The 21,886-nt window shown below is 41.6% G+C and overlaps 1 protein-coding gene across 6 annotated transcripts in view; it reads right to left on the bottom strand.

The window, feature by feature from the left end:
- The window catches only part of KLF12 (Kruppel like factor 12), a 251,878-nt gene that overhangs the window by 149,804 nt on the left and 80,188 nt on the right, over nt 1-21,886 (bottom strand). For all 6 annotated transcript variants that reach the window (XM_037378167.1, XM_037378161.1, XM_037378163.1 and 3 more), the window contains one exon: nt 3,703-3,792. In XM_037378167.1, the coding sequence (XP_037234064.1) occupies nt 3,703-3,792 (90 nt within the window). The remainder of the gene's footprint in view (nt 1-3,702; nt 3,793-21,886) is intronic.

Genomic DNA, 21,886 nt, shown 5'->3' on the forward strand with positions numbered 1-21,886 from the left:
AATAGGTTGGTGGGTTACCAGTTCACAAACTATAAGGAGACACGAATTTCAAAAAAAGGGTTTTAATAAAGACCTCGGAATAACACATACTGTTTGATCATTAAACTCATTGAATTATGAAATAAATTGAAACCTTGGAGTAAAAACGGACTCAAATGCTGTGATCACATCATCTGCTGAGGCAATCCACCAAGCCAGCACTGTACACATAACATCATAACAACAATTCCCAAGGTAGGGATGTTAGCATTTTGCTCATCTCCTTGTGGCCTTGGAGCCAAACTCAGAATCACAGGGTTTCCTTCTGGCCCCCGCTCTTTGCCAGTAATCCAGCGCTGGCACCAAGTGACTCCTAAGAAAATCTCCATACCTTTGCCTCACATTACAGCAGTAATGCACAGGACACCCCAGGACTGCAAAGGCAATGAGGCACACCAGCACCCAAAAGGGATTTGACCCAGCACCAGCCTGCAGTCCCTCCAAGCACACACACTTGCCTCCAGGCAACAACTGCCCAGGGTGCGATTAGACTCTCCTCTACTGGCTGCTCTCTGATGAGGCCAACACTGCAAGAATCAGGACAGTGGGGAGGACTGGCTGGATTTCCCACACAGCACCGCATGCACACATGGCCAAACAATATCCACATTCCCCAGCAAGGTCCTTTCTATGAACCCACCTTGGAGGTCATGAACCACAAGGGACAGCTAATCAAGGTATGAGTACTGAGAAAACACCTTTTCTGGCTGACATTCACATGTCCTGCAGGAAAGCATTCAATATCCCTACAAGGAGGAGACACATACCTTTGGAACCCACTATTACCTTAACTTTCATTTCAATAAAGTTTTGCAGTAATTGCCTTGTAAACACCCATCACCACTAACAAAGAGGAGCCGCCAAGACCAACCTCCTTAGCTATCACATGTAGCAGCCTCCCACACTGCAACAGCAACCTAAGGATCAATCCTCCTTATTTCATCACACATTGTATGGCCCGGCCCCAAAAGGGCTAAGCGAGACCATCACACAGCACCATGAAGGAATTTTTTCTGTTGCCACTGGAAAGGGCTGGAGGCTGATGCTAGATAAATTCAGATTACAAAGTTTAGGCGCATGCTTTCACAAGGACAGCGGGTAACTACTAGCATAGCTGTGTGAGGTTCATTTATTTGTGGTATGGGCACAGACTTGAACAGGAGACAGTGGTTCCATAGCCCTTCTCAGACAAAATATCAAATGGCATTATCCCAGCTCCTCCAGAGCCTCATTAGCAAGGCATAGGCAACTCAATGCTCTCTGGTCTGTCTGATCACTCAGTGCTCATCATCCTGGTTGAGGGCCACTGGTGCTCCAGACTGTGTTGGTTTCACACCTCCACTGCTCACACAGCCTTCTGGATCCCCTAACCACTCATGAAACTTCCTTCTCATAACCGTCGAACCATGTCTCACTTTTGTCCTTGCAGCAAACCTAGAGCCAAATGCAGATACCAAGCAGGAACAGCAAAAAAAACCCAACTGCCTTCCTACAGGTTTCAGAGAAGTTTACCTAGTCTCGTCTGGTGTTCAGCATCCTAAGAGATGAAAGTCTGGCCACTGTCTTCAGAAGATCAAAATGCTGTCTTAGTCAGCTAATTTTCAAAGGAGAAATCACATGTCCCTGTATACGCATTCGCTGTGATGAAGGTGCAACTCTAGGGACTCTATATAACAACAAGAACAGACATCCCAATTTCAAATTCATACTACTTCAGTTCCCACTCCATGCTTCCCAGTTATGATATTCACCTTCCCAAACAGATTCACGTGCTGTTTTCAGTAATTACATCCTTCAAACACTTGTCCCTGTTATATCTACAAACATCTACATATTCAAAATAAGTCTCTGAAGCACATGCTAAACATCTGTTTCAACCACCTTTCTCTTTAGAGTTTAAGCTGTTTACTGGAACACTGCCTTCCTAATGGCTAGCTCCCCTGTTAGTGAACTGGAGAATTCATTTTGTATTTATTGATTGATTCCCTAATCAAGAGTCATAAAGGTACTATAGACTCTTGACCAGACACTACTTAATTAGTACCAAAGCACATAAAATCCGAAATCAAACAGAGCTCTTTGTCCAACAGCTCAGTCACTGGAACACAAAAAGATAACGTCATTTTCTGCTTACACAGAAGTCTGTAAAACTTTATTAAAGAAACCCTAAGGAAATTAAAAAAAAACTATATAAATTGTTCATTTCCTTCCAATTCCTAAGACACCAAATACGTCTTCCAGAATCAAATGACACTTTGCTAAAGGAAATATTCTTCATAAAGGACTCAGTAATATGCATCACACATAGAATTTATTTTAAACAAGACAAAGGCAAATACCAATAAAGTATTTGTCTTCTGAACAATATAAACAAAGGTTTGTGTTATATACAGAGACATAATGCAAAGCATTCAGAAGGTATTAAAAATTACCTCTAATGGATCTGTCTTTTCACCATCATGGCTTGTACGGTAGTCCAGCTTTTATGTTCCCTCAAACTACACTGTACTGGAGTATTTTCTGAGGGTACTTGTTCTCCAGAAGGCAGAGAGATGTGCAAGAACTCCATTAAATGTCAAGTTTGTTTTCTCTCAAACATAAAGCCTCAGAAACGTCCTGAATAACTGTTATCTCTTTGCAAGTCTTCCAAATTAAGTCATCCTGCAAGTTAATTCCCTCTCCTCCATATCATTTAAATTCTCAATTAAATAATTGAGAAAATAGCAGGAAGGAAAAAAGCCAACAAACAGAAGGAGGCAAAAGCCCATCCCTACACGGCAATGGCATTGCTGGTTCTATAATGCTCTCTGTTGAAGGCACCTGTCTTCAGAGCAGTAAGGTAGCTTGGATTCTTTGGGATAATGTAAGATGCACACAAAGAAACAAAGATTTGTGATAACATAAAATCCATTAAATACAGATGCCCTTATAATAACCTACAATCCCTGACGTAATTATTACCATATATGTAGGAATACACACTTAGTATGTCCAAAAACATGGTCCTCAATTTGCCTAAAATCTACCAACTACAGTGTCAAACACTTGTTCTGCAAAAAATTCAAAATCCTATTCATTATCTCTGTACTCCATTCAGCAGTCAACATACCAGCTTTAATCATCTGAAGCTTCTAGGCCTCTTAGCATAATGAAAACAAGTGTATTCCACCAAAATGAGAGCAGGTGTGCACAAACAGAAAATGGAGTAGGACAAGCATATAAAGGATGAAACAACCACAGTAAGGCAGATAACCCAAGAAGGCAAAATAGCAAATATATCTATAGGTTTCTCAGACATATGAATTTGGCTTCTTTACCATAATCCATTATTCTTTCCCATTTTTTAAAATTGAACCTCCTTTTATAATCATGAATTTACACCAACAGCATCTCGGCTATCCCTGATAATTTCAGTAAGTCTTCTCTGCAGAGTTTTGTTTTGTGCTTCCAGCTGATGAGACTAGATCTCACCGATATGTCTCCCAATAAAATGAGCTCAAAAATGGTAGAATAAAAAAAAAAAAAAAAACCAACAAGAAAAAAACCCCACACCAAACAGAAAAGAAAATGACAATATAACAGGAGGGACAGCTAGACACTGAGAAGCTCAGGAAGGGTCACCGGAGCATTGCAGAGTGAGGCTGTACAAAAACCTCTGCTTACCCCTTGCTCAGATTCCAGCAGCTCTGTTTTGACTCTGACTGCCGGCATCCCATCAAGCATTAACATTCTGTTCTCAAAGGCGCTGACGTCCTAAGAAAAAAAACAAACAAGGTTAATTTAAAAATAAATAAATAGATTAAAAACACTTGGTTTAATTCACTGGTTCAGTTCCATGATATTGTAGAAGTTGGTTGCTTTTAGCGGAAATGAAGTTAGTGAAGATATTAATATTAATTTTAAGGAGTAGCTGCCAAGTTACTACTTCTGTTAAAATAGTAAATTATACTTTCAGTTATCCTTAAAAGATAACTAAATCTTTGTAAGCAACAAGTGAAAATCATCTCCAATTACTACTTTTAATTTGAAATTAATCATGCAGGTGCAAGTATATAAATTCCTTGCTTCAGAAATGGGAAGGAAAGCAGTGTTGTCAAATAGCTTCAGGTTTTTGGCAGTATACTTAGGTAGATTTGATTTCAATCAAAACATTTGTACTTCTGCATTGCCTAGAGAATGCATATGCTTCAATTCAGACAAGTTACAGTGAAGGCCTGTACACACCCACCCCATAAATTAAGACACATCAACAACTCCTCAGATTTCATGATTCATTGTCTTGTAAAGTTATCAGCATTTGTCAATGAAAAACTCCACACACTCACCTGACACAAAAGAAATAAAAAAGCATGTTAAAAACTTGCATTTCCTTGTAGTAATGGGCAATATACGCCGAGAGCTTCAGTCTGAATAGAGATTTGCAGAACTGTGCTTTCCTGAATCAACACCCCTGCTATGAACGTCTCATCCCGCTCTTGCTGGACCAGTTTATGGAGAAATGTAAAACAACCTCATGTGCCTTCAGTTCAAACACTACTTCAACCAGTCACTTGTCTATTGCAGCCAAGGCTCACAGCTGGTGTTTGAAAGCTAGCCCCCTCAGCTAACATTTAGTTTGGACAACATGGAGAGAATAAAAGACATTTTATCCCTCAAGCTATAACCTGACCTTACAAATCCAGACACCTTGGTCAGCAGTACAGATATCCAAAGACATCACAGCTATTTTTCAAATAGCAAACTTGGAGCATATATCATTTGCAAGTAACTCATTCACAGCCCCTTACTTATCAGCAGCCCCATCTGGAAGGCAATGCTGAAGACTAGAAACTCACTTGCACTCTAACCATTACCTAGTAGCCCTCAATAACCACACCACAATGGAAAAAACGCTTTCCCTGAGTTTCATGAGCAGCAGATCTGTCCAGTACTGCATGGTGACATTACTCATAATGGATACATTCATAGCCCTGTTTGTTATCATGGCTGCTCCAGGGCAATTTAAGAAAAATGGTCCATCCTAATGGAGCTTCCAAAAGATATAGAGCTTCCAAAAACTTTGATTACTTCAATCATTTTCTTTTTTCCAATTAATGCACCTCATCCCAGCATCTTCATTTTCTGGGATATAAATATTGCAGCAACTGTTGATTTTTGTATAGTCCTGTCCTTTACTGTAATTGAAATAACATGCTGAAAAGCAGGGAAACAGATACATCCATGCTCCAACAGTGCTACAGGCAGAGCAAATGACCCTGTTGCTCTCACTTTGAACCCCATGTGTTACAGCACACACAGCTGCAGCCTGATACTACAGGGCAAGCAGGAACTTGATGATAAAGCAGATAAGCAAATGCAAGAGCCAGTGCAAATGCAATCTCTAACTTTTCCTTTAAAAGTAGATATAGGTAGGTCATAACAAATTCTAAATGCTTAAGTTATAAAATTTCAGATCAAAAAAGTATTTTTCAGCAGACTACCTCCACATTCAAACATGTGTGAATGAAGATGAGTCAGGCTGTTAAGATGTCCCAGTCCAGGCTATGCTACCACTGTGTATCTACTGTATTTTAAACTTGATACAACAGGAAGAAGAAGAACTAAAAAGAAAAAAAAAAAAAAAGCTCTTCCTATGCCTTCCCAGCCATTTATTTTGTGCACCTCGATCTTTATTCAGCGTTCCAGGCATGAGGTGGGGAAAGAACAGGAGGAACTCAGAGATTCCCATGTCAGAAAACGTTGCTGGCTGAAATTGTTCCAGGCTTTACATCCCTCTTCCCAGCAAGGGCAGTGCACTGTTTACTTATCAGAAGCAGATCTCAGGTGTCACTGAGCTCCAGTGGTTTGGATGTGGTTTGGGCTGGAGCAAGAGCAGGAACCAGCCTGGCATTTCTGGCTCCCCCAGCACCTATTCTGCAAGCAGAGTCGAATTTTACAGCAAGATCAAGAATACACCACCATCAAGCATCCCTTAGGCTGTTTTGCTCATAGACAAAGAAGGATGAACTGATACTGCTTTGTGTCCCTGAGGAGGTCTTACCCGCCCAAACGAAGGGACGAGGCTGGCTTGTGCAGGAGGCGCAGGCGAGAGGCGGGGGGGGGGGGGGACACAAAGCGCCATGGAGGAAAGGCAGGTTTAATGAACTGTTAGAATCTGATTAGAGGCTAATGTCCCTTTTAGTGCTTTGTACCAATTTACAGCTGATATACTTGAACCATTTTTCCCCACTGGCTGTGATAAACTCATTAGTTTTAAAAATGCAAGCTAACCAGAGCCTTTGAAGTTTAAAACTGATAAATCATGAAAACCTGACTGGTTCATGTACCATTTAACACATTTACATTTAACTAAATTTTCATAGCGCTCAGTTCCACTTTTGTTCTCTAAAATCATATTTCTTAAAAGCAGCGCTCTGCCTTTTGAGTGCTGGTCTGAAGAGTCAATGCAGTGAATAGCTCTGGCTTTTGGGTCATTTATAATTCAGAGTAGCAATAATCACAGAAGCAGGTTCTTTCTAAACTATTTGCTCCCTTCTGCATTTATAACTGGAAGGATATTGTGTGACACACCCTGGAGGGCCACTGCCTGGTAACAGACGAGTAGATCCAGTCTGCGTGCTACACATACAGATGAAATGTTCAGCCTAACAGCCGCACAGAGAGCTTATCTTTCCAAACTGCGCTCTCCTGCCGTAACCAGCATTTGTGCTACAGTATGTTCAATGCCATTCAGCAAACGATGTAATTGCCAAGGTTTGCATGTGGTGGGCAGTCATCTAAGGCAAAGGGGCTTGACTCATCCCCACAGGAGATGGGGGTGTGAACTGAGTTCCCCCTGGGAGCCTCTCATGTCAGCCAGGCAGATGGAGCATCCACACCTGGGTGAGGCCAGGCTGCTCCAGCACCCCACGTTAATTGATGACACCCAGGAGACCCACCAGCAGAGACTGTCCATGTGATATATTGAGTCAATGCTTTTTTCAGGCTGCAGTCCTCTCCTGGGTCACTCAACCGTCTTCATTGACTCTGACAGCTAACTTCCAACTCCCAAAATTGCCCAGGTAAAGGAGACCTGAATTCATGTGACAGCCCTTCCCTCTCTATTCTCCTGCCTCCCACCCCAACCCACCTGGTGGACTCCAGTCACCCACCCAGGTAAACACAGAGCAGATGTATGTTCTAAACTGGGCACATAATCAAGCCAAACACTGCACGACCTTACCAAAACATCTGTTCTCTTGGATCGATAAACCAACTCATCCTAAAAGAGATCAACCTCTCTTTCTTGATGCCATCCATTGGAGCCTTTCACTAATCACTTTTGGACATCCATTCTGTTGAAAGATTAATTAAAAACACAAATCATACCCAGGTCCGTATGGGCAACTGCTATTAGAGCAGTTACTACAGAAGACAGATAAGCTTTGGGGCTTACACAGCTTCCTCGCAGAAGCTATGGCAATCAGCCCGAGACCCTCTTCCTTCCTAATAGGCCCACATTTTCAGTACAGTACGGCTGCAACTACAACTGGCATCTTCTTCATGTTGATGACTTTCTGTTGCAAGTTGTAAACAAATTATCCTTGGCTGCTTTAGAGGATGAGAAAACAAAACAAAACCTTGTGTCTCATCCTGCTACAAAACCCCCCAGCAACCTGTACTGCTTATTTAATTATGAATTACACTATCATGAAATTTGGCTCCATGCGTAAGAAGGGCTATGGATCTGTCGCCAAGTTTTTAATTTGGTCATGCCATATGTTCAACAATTATGCTGCAAACTTTTAACAGCAGGGAAGCTGGTGCCACAACCAACTCCTACCCTGAGACACCACCAAAGGCACCCCTCCATCCCCTCCATAATTTCTTCTAAGCACAAGATGAAAGAAACTGCACATACTCATCCTACACTACCATTGTCTCTCCCACTCTCCAAGACTTTCATGTCTAGCTGCTCAGTACTAAAGCATCAGAAATGAAACTATGCTCTACCAGATCTGGCCAAACTGTGATGGGCACAACACCATGCAACCACAAGAAGAAAGCAGTGAGCTCAGGCTTCAGAGCACCCAGAATCCAGATCTCTCATCTCCTGCATGGATCAACAAACACGTTTCTGTGCAAGACAGTCAGTGTCCTCCTCTCGTGTCATCTCATGAACGCAAGAGATACACAAAAGCAAGGTGAATGATGTACTCCTGTCACTAATGAAGGTAATGGTCTTGCTTAGTTACATTGAAGAGCTGTGCACTAGCAAGACAAAGCCACTGATGGTTCAAGACTTTTCCATGAGACACCAAAAGTGTTCGGCTTACAATTCCATTCTGGTGGAATTGTAATAACTCTGGTGGGTTGACCACAACTGGCTGCCAGATGTTCTCACACTCCACTTCTCTCACACTCCTCCTCAACAGGATGGGGGAAGAAAATATGATGGAAAAGCTCAGGGGTTGAGATAAAGACAGGGAGATCACTTACTCAGTACCATCTCAGGCAAAACAGACTTGATTTAGGGAAAAATTATTTAATTCATTGCCACTTAAAATAGAGTTGAATGGTGAGAAACAAAGACAAAAATTACAACACTTCTCCCCACCCCTCCCTTCTTCCCAGTCCCAGTCTCAACTTCATTCCTTCATTTCAACTCTTTCTTTACTTTTCTGTACAAACTTAACTTCTAACATGACACACTTTCGTTTTTGAGAAATGAAATATCAGTTGGGGGAAAAGCAGTCTCAAATTCAATATTCAAGCCTCGGTAAAAAGTTTCAAGTTTAAGGGGAGTATGTTTGGACAGCTAAGAGATGAGAACAGCCCTTACGCAGTCTTTCCATCTCAAAGTTATGACTTAAAAATAAATAGAAGATGAGGCAGGGAAACTTTTACACAAATTTCTGCACATGCAGTCATTTCTTAATTAATCATTCTATTCTCATTCTATGCTTCCAAAAATTTAAGTGATTTTTGTGAAAACAGGGTTCTTGACAGCTCAAAACCAAATTTTTTGTTTTCCTTTTCTATACAGATATATTAGAAATGTCACTGAACTAAGCATGAAATAGCCTACATCACTTACATGCCCTAGCAATAATACTACCTTGTTGATTTTTCTGAACACGAATACCTAAATTCATATTATTCTCATTACTTACATTACTATACTAACTTATCCATCAGTCAAAGCAATAGACAGTTTAACAACTCTGGGCAAAAAACCTGAAGTGATGCACTTGAGACAAAGCTTTTGAAGATACGACAGATCCTTTTAAGGATACGACTTGATTGCCAAAGTTTCAAATTGTTTTTTCTCTTTGATTCAAGGAACAGTAGAAGAAGGAAAGATGACCATCTTTTCTCAAGTATAGCTATCTCCAAAGGGAGAGGAAGCCAAGGAGAATGTCTTCTTTCCAAATTCTCATAGGAAAGAATCACTCCGTTGTCTACTACCTCAATGTGCTGAAGACCTTTATATACCATACAATCAGATTTGTTAGTCACTTAAATGTAGCTACCTCTAGGGTGAAGCATACCAGTTAGTATTGCCACAGTATGTATAAGAGCAGTTCATTCCAAAAAGTGAAGGAAAAAACTATCCGATAGAAAATAAAAGTAAATTTATGTGGCTAGAAGATAATCACTCAGCTGGGAGTTCTGCCAGGGAATCGGGGTTAACAGCCCATATCTTGCCATAAGATCTTGATCATACGTAATTATGTCTATAGCCATGTGAAATGTTCATAATAAAAGCAGAGGTTCTGGTAGTTCAGCATTTTATTCTGAACTTGACTTTCCAGTCAAATTCACCAAAAAAGAAAAGGAACATTTGCATTTATTGATCCTTCAAGAAAAAAACAAAATAATTTCTGAAGAAAAAAGTAGAGTGAAGCCTTAAACTTCACACTGTTTCCATGTGAAAATGGACAGGGTTCACATGAGTTCGTTCAAATTCAAAATGAAATTCCTTTAGTGAGAAGAGAACGCAGAGTTTGCAGAAGCCTGAATGAACAATATGGACATATAAGCTGTGGTTTATGCCATCTAAAGAACAAAAGCTTAAAACACCACAGCAAGGGACTCCAGGGATTATGCTAGGATGGCAGCTAAGCACATGAGTGTGAAGAGTAGTTAATGAAAGCTACCAATAAGATTATTTCTCACTGATCTACATACCTCTCTCTTGTCTGCTTGCTAGCCCTGAACAGACCTCAGGGTAGACCCAAATACAGGACATGAAATCCCATACACCACCTCATGCCACAGGAGGCGGGCAGTTTAGAGATAGGTATATATATCACAGACACGCATCTGCGTGGCACCCAGCGATCGCGGAGGCACCATAGCTCCAAGCTTTCCAGGAAGGCCTCTGACTGTAGTCTCTTATTACAACTGCACATGCCAGGTAGAACGCAGACCTCAACAGCAGCTGTGACTTGATGCTGTCAGTGCCTCAGAAGCACGTGCAATGGTTGGCTATCAGCTTGTGCTGGCCTGTTCAGATCCTCATTTGATGTACCAAACCATGTCCAGCTGTACCCTGATGCTACCAGTACAAACATGTACACAAGCAACACCAGCTTCCTCAATTCCTATTCCACTGCCTGGACGTCTTAGAAAAAAAAAGTTCTAATTTTGCAGACAGCAGGTTTCCAAAAGTTGTTAAGTAGCCAAATCCCTGAGGATGTAGCTATGTTTTAAATCTGCTACATATTTTTAAAAACCTGTCTCCAGAAAAAGTTCCAGTCCAGACAGCATTCAGTGAAGAGAACCAAGATCTCCTGTTTTGCTTCTAAAGTCTTTTTGGTTTGCTTGGGTTTAAATTAGTTTTAGCAAATATAAATAGAACCAAAGAGATGTGGTCAGCTTCCAGGTGACTGAGGAGTGTCAAGTACATTGGCAACTAGAGACCAATCTGCTATTTCTCAGACTCAGCAGGCAACCCTGTCAGCTTAGACTGCTTAAAATCCCTCTACATCAGCTCTGCTCTCCTGCCACTTGTAGCTGTCTCTACAAAGAATTAACTGATCATTACTACAGTATGTAATTCAAATGCTGTATGTTACAAGTAACTGTAATTACACCAGAGCCATACATTTAACTTTTATCAACATTAATGGCTTCATTGTTTTCCTTTCAATTAAACATGCACAGAATAGTTGATAAGATTTTGTGAATATCAATGGATTCAAATTGTGAATTTTATTTATCTTACACTTAGAAGTCCTGCTTAACAAAACAAACAAAAAAAAAACTGGAAAAAAACACCCAAAACAAACCAAACCAGAAAAAGGGAGTGCTGAAAAACAGCAGAGAGACATATAGTTATGAAGGAGTAAGTTTGGCAAAAGCATACACTGCGTTTCCTTTTACACTAGAATTCATTTAAAAAATCCTTTTTGTAAAACTTCATGATGCATAATAGTAAAATAAACTCGATAGTGAACACTTATCAAGTGGAAATTCATGACTTTTTTCACCAAAAAAACCTAGTAATTGCCCTAGATTACCACTTTTCCTTGACCACAGTGATAAATCAAGTGGTTTTTAAAAACTAATACTCAATCTCCAAAGTACTTTTTTGTTATCTTGTGTCAACTGTCCTCAAATCTGGAGAAGAGTTTGAAGAATATGAGGCTTAAAATTGAAAACAAACATCACCACCCCTGCAAAAAAAACCAATTGCAATGGAAAATATGAAAGAATTTTCATAGTCCTATAAATATTATATTGATCAAATTTACTAAAACATATACAACTTAAAGGTACCTTTACTATTAGGTGGGTCGTTGCTTCAATTATTAAACTTGAGGGGAAAAAAATAAATGAACAGCTGGTGAGAACAGTTTCAGGTCAGGTTTTCATTCAAGTGGTCCCCCATCTTTTGTTTAGATAAACAAAAAGTAAGTCTCGGGTCACAACATGTTTTGAACTAAGTTCTTGTGGTAGGAGTATGTGACCTCAATAGGAGTGTCAGTGGAATAATCCTGCCATCCGATTGCTGTACCTGTTGTCTAAATTGTGACTACTTTGTATTTGCTGAGCAAATGAGCATTGAATGGCATTGCCCAGGACCTTACCAGCAAATACAGACTGATGGAAATTTTCATAGAATCAAAAAATGGTTTGGGTTGGAGGAGACCTTGAAGATTATCTAGTTCCAACCCTTTTACTCTGAATTCTGCCTTTACCTGCTCTGGTGGGAAAATGAGCTGCCCCCACCTGCCAACATGCAAAGTCTGCTTCCATGAAGACAAACAGAACATGGGCACAGCATGCTGCAGAATAAAGGGAGTGTTTAGCATGTAGCAGTAGCCACAGTTTAGTCCAAAATTTTTGTCCGAGATGTCACATGGCAGGCCAAATGGCCAAACACAGCTGGTTTTTGCCAAGACGACAAGATGTTATCTACCTGGTCTGCTTGGCTCCACCACTCCCTGCAGCACAAAGAGACCATCACCTCAAAGCAACAGCACCTTCAGCTCTGTGATGACAAAGACCCAGCGGGAGCAACGCAACAACTGCATAGGTGGTTTCATAGACCTGGACATCATCACTTCCCTCCATAAATTATGCTGCCCCTTCCATCCTGAGTTTCAAAGAAAGCAAACACACTACCAACAACACTGTAAGCCCCACTGGAGCACAACTGGCCAGCAGATCATCCCCAATCCTTTAGCTCTGGAAGAAAACTGCTACTCCTCCCCTAGGATAAAATATAGCCATAAACTGATTTTCAGCACCAAAAGCTGACTTCTTATAAATCACAGACATTACAAACTATATCCTCTGATTAAAAGCAATGTAAGGTAATGACATTACTAAATATGCCTAGCTGCCTTCTAGCAGCTGGGCCACAGAAATATTAAGCAGTTGATATTGCTCTTAGCCAGCAGAAGTGTTTCTCACTTAACTGAAAGCTCCAACATACAGGCAGAACTAAAAGGAAACCAGGAAAAGCCAGCTTTCCCCCTTTAGATTGAAAGCATAACCACTAAAATATAGGAAATTCAGTTAAGTCTTGTTTTAATTTCAGGTTTAAAATTGCTTGTGAACAAAGTAAAATTTTTTTGTGATTTTATGTGGTTTTTTTTTACTACTAAAGACAAAGCAGTATATGGCATCCATAAGAAACCCCCTTGTTCCCAGAAGTCAGTTGTTCATTTCCAGCTCAGCTTGTTGCACTGCCAGCTATAGGGACAGAGCAAATTCACTGCAGCCTTGAGAGGAGGAGGAAGAGAACATGCTTGCGTGCAGCTGCACCCTCTGATGTCAGATACTGTAGGACACACCTGCAAGGAGCACAGACCTCACAGGACCTCAGAAACAGTCTGCCACAGTTCACGTACAAAGTCATATTATACAATAGGCAGCAAGCAAGGAAACAAAAAATGTTCTTTGAATGGCCCCATTCCAGCTGCTAAGAAGAACTGTAACCACAACCTTCATAGCAGCAGCTCCACCAGAGCAGAAGCGCAGCCAGAGTATGGGTGTTTGCAAAAGTGCTTATAAAGATCATTTGATTCATGCACATGCCAAATAACACAGGAATAAATAAATAAAGTTGAATGATTGCACGCTCAGATGAAAAAAAAAATCAAACTATTTGCCCGAAACTACGCATTGCTCCATCACCTTTCCCTGCACCTTTTGCACAGCACCTTACATGCGCGTGGAAGTATGGTAATTGCTCTACACGCTTCTCTCCATGGAGCAAACAAACTGCTTATTCCGACATTTCAAAAGAAAGGGTGCGTGCTCTGATGAAACTCCCAAACTGCAAGTGTTTAACATCGTGTTGCAACCTGATCTCTGTTCTACTTAACATCAGTTTGAGGTTTCCCACTCCCCACAGGCTTCAGTGCAAACTCCTGGGAAAATACTAGTATTAAAGCTGGCAAATAGCACTTGGTATACTTCAAAAAAGGGTGAAACTCTGACTTTTGCTCACTTAGTGAATGAATCACAAAGCCCCTCAATTAATGAATGAGAATTTGTACGTATCCACCAAATAATGTGAAAAAATTGTCCAAAAAATTGTATTGCTCTCAGACGGTTCACATCAACTACTAGACAGAAGCTGACTCCTGATGGCTCACATGACATACTTTCTTACCTTCGACAGGATGACCATAATGTTTATGTACAAAATTGTCAGATTAGATTCCACAAGTAATAATTATTGTACGCTAGGGTCCACTTTAAAGATAAATCTAATCAAGTGTTAAGAATTTCTAATTAACAAGTTTCAAATATCACCAACATGCACTTTCCAGATTCTCAGTTGCGACACCTCAAACGTATTTTTTTTAAAAAAGTGTACTGCACATGAACAAAATTACTGACAACAATTAAAATAACTGCATAACTTCAAGAGTAAAGAGTATTTTAAGTAACTATGGGTATAGCCATAAAAATGACAGAGAAACATCAGGAAAAGAGATATGTAAGTAGCACATATAGCACTACATTAGCAGATGCTTTAAACTTTCATTATAGTGTCCTTAAAATTCAGAGATATCAAATTTGCTATATAGACCAAATCAGACTGGGCATATACATTACATTTAAGATTATAAAGAAAATATATGAGTGTGTGTCTAGGGGAAAGGCAAGACAAATGAGTAATTTATATCATTTTACAGCATGAAACATCGTATAAACCTGGAAAAATGTGGGGAACAATGAATGCTGTAACAATTTCTTTTTTTTCTTGGGATCCCAGGATAATTCAGGAGAGAAGGTGCCGCACGAGGTCTCCAGCCCCACCACCTGCTCAAACTAGGTGCAGCTCAGAAATCAGACCAGGTCACCAGCCAGTTAGGTGTTACCAACCTCAAAGGATGGAGATCGTACAACCTCTCTGGGTAACCTGCTCAACTGGCAGACAGCCCCCATGACAGGAAACAATTTTCCTCACTCCAAGCCTGAATCTCACATGTTTTCAATGCACTGTCTCTCATTCTCCCACCATGCATGGCTATGAACTGACCAAGATCCCTGAGCCCACTGACAGCCTTTGCCCATCTAACTGTGCTGTCATCAGGCTGTAATAACTGTAACTCAGAGGAACAGTGTTGGATACACTGTTGAAGGCCTTGCAGAAGCCGGGGTGAATGGTGTTCACTCCTCTCCCCTCACCCACCAGTCACTTTATGCTGCAGATACCAATCAGGTAGGTCAGCCATGCTTTATTCTGGGTGAATCCATGCCGACTGCTCCCAGTCACATTCTCCTCCTTCAGAGTGCCCAGAACTCTGTTCCTAGGCGACTCACTCTGACTTCTTCCACGGACCAAAGGGATGCTGACTGGTCTATAGTGCCCCAGATCACCGTTCTGGGTTCCTCTGAAGAGGAGTGCACCATTTCCTTTCTTCTGGTCATCAGGGATCTCCCATGGCCTCTAGCACCTTTCAAGCATCGTAGCGAAGGGTGCTGCAAGGACGTCGGCCAGCTATCTCAGCACCCATGAATGCAGCCAGGTGGGTCCATGGGCATGTTTGGGTTGAGTCCTCTCAGGTAATCCCTGGGACTTGGTCCTCAGTCATGACTGATGGTTCTTCACCTGGAACTCTGTCTCCAAGCATGAAGGCTGTTGCAGAGAAGGCAGCAGAGTACCTCAGCCTTGTCTGTGTTCACTGTCAATAACCGACGCACCCCATTCAGCCACCAACCCACATTTTCCTGGTCCTGCCTTTTACTGTTGACGTAGTGGTAGAAGTTCTTGTTGTTGCCTTTGCTATTCCGTGCAAATCTGAACCCCAGCTGAGCTTTGGCTGTCCTGACGCTGCCCCTGTGTGCCTGCATGGTATTTCTGTGCTCATACCTGGTAGCCTGTGTCTGCTTCCCCCTCCTGCTGTATGCTGACTTTTTGCACTGGAATCCATGGGCTTTGCACTGGAACCCATGACTTCCCAACTTAGAAGAAGCTGGTCTCCTGATGAGGCCACTTACCTGATTAGCTCAAAAATAATTGGACTTTTCTACAGATTTGTTTATCAAGAGCTATCAAGCACAAAAATACAGATACAATCTCTAGCTATGGAAGTATTTATGCCCTAGATTTTTTTGCAAACTTCGAACATGTACTGGGGCAACACCATCACTCATACACAACATTGCTGTGTCATCTGCCTAAGAATCCGTCTATTACTGGCTGTTGTTAGAGAAGCACACAATGTAGACAGTCCTTTGTTCTGACAAAAAACAGCCATGTTGATATTCCTATGTCCTTTAGCATAATACATGCTAAAGCCATGAAAGTTAAACTAGCTCTATACCACAGGGCTCCAGTCTCAAGACTTGCACTCAAAAATGAATTGAAATTCTTCTGCCAAGTACCAGGTACACATCACTGCCAAAAAGGACCTTAAACTAGGTGGGACGCTGTCTATTCTTCTGCAGCATTGCACTGCCTGTGATGTCTTTCAAAGGTGATTGAGATGGTTAGCACACAGCATCTATAGCTTAGCAGGGACTTTGAATGATACCTTGAGAGTCCTCTTTTTTTGTTTCCCTCAGCCATTACTCAATCACTGGAAACACAATACAGTCTTGTCCACACCACCATTACTGGCAATTTCACGAATGATAAATTCACAGCCAAATGATAGTGCCTGGCAAAACACCGCAACACTGCAAGTTATTATTCTTACTAAAATATACAGAAGTATTACAGCAAGCTATATTATAAAACTATACATTCCTACTTGCTGTTGAACGCCACCTTGCATCAGAGGTGCCCTATGCAAAAGTATTTGACTGAACTGTGTGTGACTGCTAAATGTGCCCCTGCTGGGTCTTTAAATCCTCATTAGCATTAAGTCAGTGCACCTGATTATACGTTGCACAGCAGGAAGATCTAATGAAGTATTGTTATCTGTATTGTCTTTTTATAACCTAGCATTATGCTCCCATTGAAAACGTATAGTGACCTTACCCGCATCACAGCTTTCAAGAAATAAGGCACTGAGGTAATTGGTTGTTTGGCATCATACATAGCCTTTATGTCACAGAGGTGAGTGGCTCTGGTGCTGGCATGATTGGCAGTGGAGTGCTCCAGCACAGAGTGTGTGTGTGTGTGTGTGGGGGGGGGGTGTTAGCCCTGAACTGGGGGAATCTCCAGGGGAGCAGAGAGAACCACCAGGAGCCCACAGCCCACATCACAGCTGCTGACAGGGCCAGGAGCAATGGTGGCCAAGTCCCCACACTCATATAAAAGAAGCCCTTAGGGAGCACTAGCGACCAGGTGTGCTGCCATGAGGGCAGGCAAACAGCCTGGCAAGTCAGTTTGTGCAGCAGCTGGCACACAAGGGCGAGCAAGAAGGGCACCGAAGCTCTCCCAGCTCAACCAGGGAGCAATGGAATTCACCCAGAAGAAAGCCATGGCCTCTCTAAGCTCTGTACCCACCACAACTGATCCGGCTACCCAGACAGAGCTGAGGGCAACAAGCAGCCACCCAGGTGCTGGGCTGCAGGCTGTGCCCTGCTTTTATGTTGGTACTGGACATACCATACAGTGAGTACCGCTGCAGAAGTGTACCTGGGTGGAGGAACTCCTCTGCTTAGTGACAGAGCTCCGGGGGTGGGGCGTGAGTAGGCTGAGGAGTATCAAGGAGAGCAAGACAGAGATACAGACTGCTGGAATCACACCCTGTCTTCCCCAAGACAGGCCCAACAGACACATAGGACACAGTATATAGAGGATTCCCTGCCCTCTCTCCCCCTGGTGGAACACAGTGACTTAAGGGATAGGGGGCAGTGGCAACAAGTTCCTGCCCAGAGCAGCAGGTGCATCTTTTCTGTGACTGCCCCACCTTCCCAGGTGCCCATGCCTATTAGGTACAAGGCTTTACAGGTGGAACTGAACAACAATGAGGACAACGGTTCATCTAGCATGGAGGTGTTTCTGAGGTTAAGTTACCCTATGCCCTGCATCAAAATTGCTTCTGCTAATCAAAAAATGATGGGTCACTGTCACAGCAGACTGCCATCTGAAGGGAACAGAAGGCCCAACACGCAGACCGGACGCACTTCGTAGGGAAGCCTGCTGCCTCCCTGCAGCCTGGGGTAGAGATGTGAAGGGCAAGCTTCCTACCCTGGTGCGGCCCTCAGATTGTCATCCATTATTGATTTTTCAGGCAGGCAGCAATGAAGTTGCAACAAGAAGTCCAAGGGCAATCAGAAGAGACTTCAGGGCACTGGAATGACAGGTTAAGGGATCAGGAGCACAAGCAGTGTTCTCCTTGACCCTGCCGGTTGCAGCGAATGATGAGGGAAAAAACAGGAAGAGCCAACAGATCCATACCTGGCCCTGAGCCTGGTGTCACCAGCAGAATGTTGGGGGTTTTGATCATGGGTCTGTTTACACAACAGCAGCCTGCTGGTGACAGACGGGGTACACCTGTCTCAAAGTGAGAAGAGGATCTTTGCACAGGAATTAGCAGGGCTCATCAAAAGGCTTGAAGCACAAGATTAGAGCACAAGTCTTATGAGGAGCTGCTGAGGGAACTGGGGTTGTTTAGCCTGAAGAAAAGGAGACTGAGGGGAGACCTTATCGCTCTCTAGAACTACCTGAAAGGAGGCTGTAACTATGTGGGTGTCAAATCTCTTCTCCCAAGCAACAAGCGACGGGACAAGTTGCACCAGGGGAGGTTTAGGTTGGATATTAGGAAAAAATCTCTTCACTGAAAAGGGTGGTCAGGCTTTGGAACAGGCTGCCCAGGGAAGTGGCTCAGTCCCCCATCCCTGAAGGTATTTAAAAGATGTATAGATGTGGCAATGAGTGACATGGTTCAGTGATGGACTTGGCAGTCCTGGATTAACAGTTGGACTAGATGATCTTAAAGGTGTTTTCCAACCTAAATGATTCTATGACTTATAGCGTGTGTCAAGTCTTGAGTCATATTAATATATTTAACGTTTCTCATTAGGACATAATAAGAAGTTGTGCCTGTATAAATCACATATTTATTCCCAACACGTGGCTTAGCTACACTGTGTAAAATGATGAAAACGATTTCCTGTCCACACTAGCTATGTCTCAACATAGAATAAAATGCTTTTATTAGATTTACTTTGCACCACAAGAACTGGATGGGTTAAGCTGCTCATATTTTTAAGCAATTATTTCTTCACAGGCATAGAGCGTTATGTGTACTGCATCTTTCTGAAAAGATCTGGACCACTAACATTAATACTGTGACAAACTGCCTCCATCATCATTCTGGATGCTAAAATTCAATAAACATTACTAAAATATTCTAACCACGAAAATCACAGCCACAGTGGTTTCAAGAGCAGCATCATTCAGTGTCTGATAAACTGGACACAAATCTGGGGAGTAATTCCCTCAGTCAATGCATATGATTCACAAGAATGCTTTTCAAGTTGAAAGCTCATGCCAAGTCACCAGTTCACAGGTAAAGTGAAAAAGAATTATAAGAATTCTTTCAGGAAATACCTTTTCTTAAAAATCACTCCTCAGAGGACTTCACCTTAAAGAATCTGTCAGGAACCCAGCTCCTGTTTTGTGATGAAAAGCACCAAAGCTATGTCATTGCTGGTGCTGTCTTTTCAGATGTCCATCCCCCGGTTCAGTGTAATCAACACAAAGCCTCCATCCAACTTTTGGGTGCATGTGTATGCCTTTTGTATGTGGAGGTATACCTCCTATTGTTTGAAGACATAATTCTTGAAATGCAGAATTTATTAATATAAAAAAAAAGCATGGCAATTCTATCACCTGTTTGGTGCCAGGCATAATAATTCACTCAAGTGAAAACTGTGAAAGTCATCATCATTTACTCTTAAGTTTAAAATAGTCTCTGAAATGTTCAGGTAGGATTTTTTGGGTTTTGTTGTTTGGGGTTGTTTTTTCGTTTGTTTGTTTTTTAGTGTAATGACAATTCTCTGTGAATGGTCATTTGCCTGAAAAACATGAGAACTCCGAATTTATTTTTAACTTGAAGGAATACTTGCAAAGTCAATGGATTATGTCTATTGTTATAAAACACAAAATGAAGTATTAGCCTGAATACACTAAAACTGTGAAGCCATGCCACTGATCAACTGTGATGAACTACTAGACTAATTCAAGAGATCACTGTTAATACTGTCATGACTATATCTAATTATCAAGCCCTGCAGAGCCCCAGTGAGACAAAGCAAGCCTTTTAAAATAGGTTACCAAATAATACTTCACATTTTTACCATCATCAGCTGCCATACAACTGCTCTAGCATCAGACATAAAGGTTTATGCCTGGATTGGATAATTTTTCTCAGAAATTTTGCAAGGTGGATACTAGTTAAGTACTTTACATGTTCACCATGTTGCACGGCCTATGAAGAGATTAGTAACAAGCAACCATGCAGGACAAAATCTTGGCTGGCTACATGGAACGTCCCCCAGGGCTCAAAGCAGTCCAAGCTGATGCAGGACAGAAATGCCCAGCTTCACTCCTCACTAGCAAGGAATATGGGTTCATCAGTTTAAGCATAATAAGGATTTTTGAGCTGCCACCTCAGAAAGAAGTGAAGGAGGCAGACACTTTCATGCTGCAACAACACAACTAGCATGTTACTTACTAGATAACTTACTAGTTACTAACTAGATACTTACTCTTTTTTCCCTTTAAAACTTCTGTAACTTACAAAATTTTCCAACTGAAAACTTCAGGAGTTTTAACTAAACAAACAACAGTTTAATAAAACAACCATAGCCACGCTAGCCAGCACTTCAATTCCTTTGCAAATGCAACATTATCTCATGCAAGCATGGAAAACCACCTTTTTTTTCTGACTTACTAGATAAGCAAGTAGGCAAATACTTTTAGGTCACTTATGTTTGGATTAGAAATTAGAGACTTCTTTCCAAGGTGAATGCACATATACCTTAAAGTAGGGTAAGTTGTGGAGAAGCAGGGGTGAGGAAGCTGTCCTGACCAGAGGGCTCTTTTGGACACCATGATTCTTCAGGATCCTCTCCTGTGTCCTTATGGTCTGGTGCTACATAGCTATGTAGTGTGTTGTGAAGTCTGGAGGTTGATGTGAACTTCCCCCCCTTGCTTGCCTTGCTCATATCTTATTTAGGATTTTAGAGCTGTTTGGAGAACAGTTACAGACACTTTAAATCACATTTGCCTGGTGTGATCTTTTATTTATTTACTCTAAAGATCCCCACGTGGGAGAGTTCAGAGCCACCGCAGTGGAAGAATTTCAGTGTTTTAAAACACTTTCTGATGAAAACAACTCTGTCCTTATAAAACGTTCCTCAGTCTCTGATCCCACCAAGCCATGATGTGGACAGACCCCAGCAAATAAAAGCAAACGGGTTATTACTTTTGTGCCTTCCCTCACATACTGCAGTAACTGTTACTGATACAGACTTGTGACTAGACAAAAATAACTGGTTTACTAGGAACCCAGCCAGAAGAAACTGGTGAAAAGAAAATTCTATCTTTGTACATCAACTGATAAATAATAACTGCTACCCAGTATCCAGAGTAAATTTAGCAGAATGAATCCCTAATCCCGGCCTGCACCCTGGAATTAAGAATGGAGCACAGCATATTTAGCAGACTGACTAGGTATCGTCCATCACTACTGAAATTACTGGAAATATTTTAAAGTTTTCTCATGAACAAAAGCAGAAGCTAACCCTGTTTATGGAGTGCTACATTCATGACATTGCCCTCTTTTTCCAATAACCTGCTTTCGTATTAGGCAAATAAAGGCCTATGTTTCTGTGCAACACTGTATGATGAATTACTTGCCTAGACTTCTAAAAGAAGTAGCAATTGACATCAGGTTAATACAAAAGGATTCTTAAGCTGCATATAGCTCACAGGAAC

This window comes from Falco rusticolus, chromosome 2 (assembly GCF_015220075.1).
Source record: "Falco rusticolus isolate bFalRus1 chromosome 2, bFalRus1.pri, whole genome shotgun sequence".
NCBI classification, from domain to species: Eukaryota; Metazoa; Chordata; class Aves; order Falconiformes; family Falconidae; genus Falco; species Falco rusticolus.